Source organism: Parasteatoda tepidariorum, chromosome 8 (assembly GCF_043381705.1).
Source record: "Parasteatoda tepidariorum isolate YZ-2023 chromosome 8, CAS_Ptep_4.0, whole genome shotgun sequence".
Taxonomy (NCBI): Eukaryota; Metazoa; Arthropoda; class Arachnida; order Araneae; family Theridiidae; genus Parasteatoda; species Parasteatoda tepidariorum.
The window spans coordinates 85,682,334-85,689,174 of record NC_092211.1 but is presented as its reverse complement, the minus strand read 5'-3'; the positions used below and the strand labels follow the sequence as shown (position 1 = coordinate 85,689,174).

Below are 6,841 nucleotides of genomic sequence, written 5' to 3'. Positions count from 1 at the left end.
ATATATTCAGATTAGAAAAGTCTTTCATAAATATGTCTTTTAAATAATACAATTTGCACATGTTTTGGAAAAAAAATAATAAAATCAAAAGCTAACAAATATTTCATAAAAATTACTTAAGGAAGTTCATTAAATTCCTCTCGTTTACAAACTTGTTTTTATTAACAGAAATTTCACTAAATAAGTTGTATTCGCATTAAATACTAAAATTCATCAGAAACGTTTTTACCTTTTTGTTAAACAAGAACGAAATTTGAAATTTTGTTCTGGACGAAAAACAGACTATTTAATATCGTTCTCACAAAAATTGCGGAAGAAGTTTGCTGTGTGTTTTAATTTTAAAAAAATTATCAAACATGACATTATTTTTGCGAAATTATGACTAAAAACAAAATTTATAAAGGCAGGAAATTTTGAGATTGTGTCTGTATGTTTTTAATGTCTTAATGTTGATTTATCTCATAATTTAAATGGATTCATACCATGTTTTTTTTTTATCCAAAATGAATTACTTTAATCACAAAAATCTGTCTTAATGAAATTTAATAAACAATCATTTACGGTAAGAATCAATATATCTGTTTTTGTTAGATTTGAAGACTTGCCTATTTTATTATCCTTTAACCTTTATAAATGGATTTTTAATTATAAAATATTATCATGGATAACATTTTTGTATTTCATGGTCCAACGTGCTCCATGTAGTAGATGAAGTTACGCCCCCTCAATGGGATGCTAATTGGGGGGGGGCGACTTTTTCGTTGTCTTTTTTTTTGGCGATTTTTCTCTCGGCTGTAGATGATGCACATTATAATACAAGCTTTTATTTCTTTCAAAATTTGTTACTTAAACTGAAAAATGGACAAAAATCAAAAAAAAAAAAATTTTTATTTAAGAAAAGGCCAAACAAGAGAACGAATTTTCAAACGCCGCTGGATATGAAAATCGCCCCCGGGGAATTCCGATCCTCTATTCATGGTTTTTCTTTTAAAACAATATTATTAAAAAGAATTACAAACTAAGCATTTTGAAAAAAAAAGCATAAATGGTGGAATGATTTGTCTTATAAAAAAATCATACTGCGTGATATATGTTTAAAAAGATGAAAAATTAAACCAAAGTAGTACGCAAACTAACCTCGGTTTTCCCTATATTAGCTTTTAACAATATCTGAAAATAAAATCGAACTTATTAGTTCGATTTTATTTTCAGATATTTTTCGTTTTATAGCCCATCTGAAATAGTGTGGAGCTATGACAAGTATAGTTTTGAGAAGGTGTTGAGATATTCTGCTTTGATTTTTGGTATACAGTTAAAGCGTAAATTATTGAGAGCTTTTGGAATCATATAAAACAAAAAGGAACAATCATATACAAATGAACGTTCTTTATCATTGAATTGTGAATCGGCCAATTCAGATGAAAGGATCTATAAACTATATCAATAATCATTTAAAAGTTTGGTAGCGTCAATTAATGATGACACTACCATAAATAAATACATTTTATTTTATGCAAGTCTTGTGCCTAATTAAAAATATTCTAAACGTTTTTCTCGCATAACAATACTATATCTAGCAATGTAAGTCTAGTTTAGTGTAAAACACAATAAAAGGCTTAGGGTTTTAAGTTAGGCAATGTAGTAGTGTGGGTTTCACAAACTAAGAAAAGGTGTACAATAAATAAAAAGAAGTAATTTTTCATTTAATTTTGAAACATTATTAAACAAATTCTAAAAGACATAAATAACTAGAACGAGCTTTATTAAGCGATGACCTAAAAATCTAAATTAACAATATGTTTACGATATAGGCTCATAAATTATTGCAAACGGAGAACCACTCGGATGCAATTTAACATTTCTAAATGTACATAAATGAGACTGAATTTATTGATTGAATGTGTGATTTAATGGCACTAAGTCCGAAATAAGGACAAACAATGTAATAAGATATACAGTGGTGGCCAAAAGTGTGGACACTTTTTGAAAGTTTTATGTTTTTCAACTTTCTGTGCTTGTAGAATATATTAATTTTCACTTAAATACAAACGTTTATAGATCAAATTTAAGGTAATTTAATGTAAAATTTAATAATAAATACAGTATTACACTATCTGTATTACAAAAAAGGTTATGCAACAAATAGTCAGATCTATCTTAGATTTGCATTTTTTTAAAGTGATACTTACACAATCAATACTTAGTAGGATAACCCTTAATTTTTAAGACAGCTTCACAGCGTCTTTTCATCGAGTGAACGAGTGTTTGGAGTTCATCTTTCGTAATCACATGGTGCCAAGAATCAATTATAGCTTCACTTAGTTGTCTTTTATTGGATGGACGTTTTTTTCGTACAAGAATTTTCAAACGTCGCCACAAATTTTCAATTGGATTGAGATCAGGGCTGTTTCCTGGCCATGGTAATATATCTATGCCTTTATTTTGAAACCATGCTTTGCATACTTTTGCTGTGTGGCATGGAGCTGAATCCTGCTGAAAAATAAATGGTGCGTTGTTGGAGAAGAGATCCCTGATGGAAGGTATCAATTTTGGTTTCAGGGCAGTTTCGATGTATTTTTTGGCATTCAGGATGCCATCAATCACTTGAATTCGGCCCACACCATCTGCAGATATACATGCCCAAATCATGACATTTGTTGGATTTTTAGTAGTTGCTTCAATGCAATCAGGATGAAGCGCTTCACCTACTCTACGTCTCACGTATTTTCTACCATCACTTCCAAAGAGCGATATTTTACTCTCATCACTCCAGATTACTTGCTTCCATTGATTTTCTGACCATTTAATGTGTTCTTTTGCCGACTTAACTCGTTTTTCGCGTTGCTTTTGATTTAAATATGGTTTTTTCCTTGGAATTCTAGCTTGTAGTCCAAATCCTGATAACCTTCTTCTTATTGTTCTTGAACTTACTGCAATACCAGCTGCATTCATTTCACATCTAATGGCATCTGATGACATTTTTCTATCTTGAAGGCATAGCCATTTAATTTTTCTATCGGTAGTAGCACTTGTGCATTTTTTTTTCGGCCTGATTTGGCATCCTGAAAGCCAAAAAATACATCGAAACTGTCCTGAAACCAAAATTGATATCTTCCATCAGGGATCTCTTCCCCAACAACACTCCATTTATTTTTCAGCAGGATTCAGCTCCATGCCACACAGCAAAAGTATGGAAAGCATGCTTTCAAAATAAAGGCATAGATATATTACCATGGCCAGGAAACAGCCCTGATCTCAATCCAATTGAAAATTTGTGGCGACGTTTGAAAATTAGTGTACGAAAAAAACGTCCATCCAATAAAAGACAACTAAGTGAAGCTATAATTTATTCTTTGCACCATGTGATTACGAAAGATGAACTCCAAACACTCGTTCACTCGATGAAAAGACGCTGTGAAGCTGTCTTAAAAAATAAGGGTTATCCTACTAAGTATTGATTGTGTAAGTATCACTTTAAAAAAATACAAATCTAAGATAGATCTTACTAGTAATTGCATAACTTTTTTTGTAATACAGATATTGTAATACTGCATTTATTATTAAATTCTACATTAAATTACCTTAAATTTGATCTATAAACGTTTATATTTAAGTGAAAATTAATATATTCTACAAGCACACAAAGTTGAAAAACATGAAACTTTCAAAAAGTGTCCACACTTTTGGCCACCACTGTATAGTTAACACGATAGCTATTAAATATTGATCGATATATGATAATATTGCATGCTTGAAATGCAACTTTAGTCGTCTATTATTATTTTTATTATTATTATCATTATTTGCATTTAGCTGTGAGAATGACCAATTGCTTAGTTTTGCACTGTACATACGATATCTCCTAGAAAAGAGAAGGCATATATATGGGTTACTATAAACGAGAAATCCGATTCTTTAGTAGTCTAAATGTAGTGACATCTTTAGTATTCTTCTCCACTGCGCGGTTTAAAATCCAAACTTAGTGACATCTTTTTTTAATTTTTTACCTACTACGCATTGTAGGTTCGTTGCGTCGGACTACTCAATTACTCCATGCGGAGGCCTTCTAGGGTACGTTGTGCTATTGTAAAATGTTTAAAGTTACTACTCAATACAGAAAATTCGACCCATTTAAATTTCCTTACGACCTTATCTGAAAACTCATTCTAGTTATTCATTCTAAGTCAAAAACCAAAGTAAACTAAACTAAATAAACATACATGGAGGGTAAGATGAAACAAAAAAAGAAGGGAAACGTACTTTTTTCTTATAGGTCATGGGATAGGCGACGGACCCTTAGAGATGCAAGGGAGACCATGCAGGTGGAACGACGCTTGCTGCATGCAGGAGATATTTCTCGCTTAGCTCTGTAGGTGCTTACAGACCGACCCAACAGGCTCAGAATCTGCCGAATAACCATATTAACACTATTAGTTACGGCCCATCATTTTTAAGATTCTTTTTATATACAAACAAAAAAAACGCCTTCTCAGAATTTGTTTAAATGAAAAATATCATATTTTTGTTTAAAAAAAATAAAAAGCAATATGCAAACGCATTTTGCGAAAGTTATTTCAAAATCGTACCAAAATATAAATATATTTTGTAATATAAATATATTGTGATAATATAATATATATGTGTTTTGTAAATATAAATATATTGTGTACTGTTAATACGTAATAAAATATATATGTTTAAGTATGTGCAATCAGATAAAGGTACTTACTTCACCGTTCATATAACAGAAGATTAGGGAAACAATGAATCCCTGAAAGGCAAAATATATAATTATCAGTTATGCATCGATGTTTATCTAATATTTTTAATCCTTCACACTCCGAGTGAAGCTGTTATATCAGCCGTATATCATTTAAAATACACACTATAGTATTATTATACAATTTTTAAATTCTTAAAATAATGTTGTTATTAATTAATAAGATGTAAAATATCTTAATTTTACAATGGTGATTGTTGATAGTGCCTCAGTGGAGACATCGGAGTGTAAAAGGATTAAATTTAAACTTCATACAGAGTTTCAACGAGAGAAGGGAGGGGGGCAGTAATCGAGATGATTCGGGCCACCGTGCCTGACTCGGTGTCGACTGGGAGTCGCCACTGATGACGTGCCGTCACCGAAGTGGGAGGATCGGTGACAGATTTGGATATTCAGCAAGTTTAAAATATGTGACAAGGGTCCGGTGATTTTCCTTATTCGCCATCGTACTTTTAGGATCTGGCAATCTAAGGCTTGTTTACTTCTATAGATTGCTTGTGTTCATTGCAGTTATCAAGTTCAAAAGTTATAACAATATTATGATAATTTGTAATAACTTCAGTTTTCGAACTTTTTTGTCAGTTGAAGTAAAATCGCTAAACTAGCTGATAAAATGCAACTGTTTTTGTTATTCATTTAAATTTTATGAAAACAGGTAAACACACTTGCAGTGATGCAGCTACAGATAGTTTATTATTGGACAAAACGCTTTTGATTGTCATATCCAACGGTAAACCGGAACTTGCTTCTTTTTACCAGTGAATCACTCAGTGCGTCACAGCAAAGCAGACAGTAACCGGAGTCAGGGGTCTTGGATCAATTAAAATGTTTTTTTTCCCCTTCCTTTTCCTTCTTCATTATTCGTAGTAATGTTGATCACGAGTTAGAATGTCAGCAGCATCATTTTCACTGCTCGTGGCAGTATTTGCGTGCTACTCATTTTGATTTGTTGTGACAATTAGTGAACGGGTGGGTAAGGTATTACTCAAATTATTTTAATGGTTATTATAGGAACCATGGTATCTCAGGGACCAGAGCGCTCACTTCCCAATGAGGTGATCCTGGTTCGAATCCCGGAGATGGATGGTAGATAAGAATTCTACACCCGGCTAGCACTGACCACAGTGCTGACGTAAACTATCCTCAATGGTAGACGGATCATGAGTTAGAGTCCTCTTGCAGTTTGGCTAACCACGGACAGTTTTCGTGGTTTTTCTGTCTGTGTAAAGAAAATGCTGGTTATAGTTCCATCAAAAAGTCTCTCAAACATTTCTTTCAAAATTTCTCCCAATACTTGATCTAGGAGTTCCCTGGCCTTCTGGATTGGGTTAGAAATTACAAGGCTAGAGATTTGAACACTCGTAATTCGTAGTTATGGAATAAGTAATCCACACATATAAATAAACTGAAATTCTTATTAGGTATTCCTGACTGTTTTTTTTGTGAAGTTTCTAAGGTACTCAAATTATTTACTCACATACACTTCACAAATTAATTAGTTTCACACTAATAAGATATTAACATGTAAGGAAAAAATCCTGTATTACTTTTTCCAACAATACAATTAACAAACATAATTATTCTTAGAGTTTTCAATGACCATTTGAGTAACTGCATTTTTGCGCCATAACTTTAAAAAAATGAAAAACCATTCCCGGATGTAGCTTAATAGCTACAGTATATCTTACGAAACTCAAAATGGGGTCAGCTGTTCAACGACGGCGATAAGTAATCCTTATAAGACTAACATCAATATTCAAACATAAACGAATTTAACGCTTGAACTACTTTTAATATTCAAGTATAGTCAGTCATACAGTAACTTTAAAATGTTTATTTATTCTCATTAATGTGTTGAAATTTTTTAAGCAATAAAACGTTAAAAAAATCATGAAAATAAGATAATCCTATTTTTTGTTTCATGGTAAAATAATTTGAGTTTAGATTTTAAAAAGATTCAGTGTTAGATATATAGTCATAATATTACATGATTGAATATTATAAATGATTGGATATAAACGTTATTTTATTTAACACGTTGGCCAGAAAAAAAAATTATTA

The 6,841-nt window shown here is 31.7% G+C and overlaps 1 protein-coding gene across 1 annotated transcript in view; it reads right to left on the bottom strand.

Annotated features, from left to right (window-relative positions):
- Positions 1-6,841, bottom strand: part of LOC107442456 (calcitonin gene-related peptide type 1 receptor) — a 143,060-nt gene that overhangs the window by 4,862 nt on the left and 131,357 nt on the right. The window contains exon 13 of the mRNA XM_043039004.2: positions 4,730-4,771. Within this exon, the coding sequence (XP_042894938.2) occupies positions 4,730-4,771 (42 nt within the window). The remainder of the gene's footprint in view (positions 1-4,729; positions 4,772-6,841) is intronic.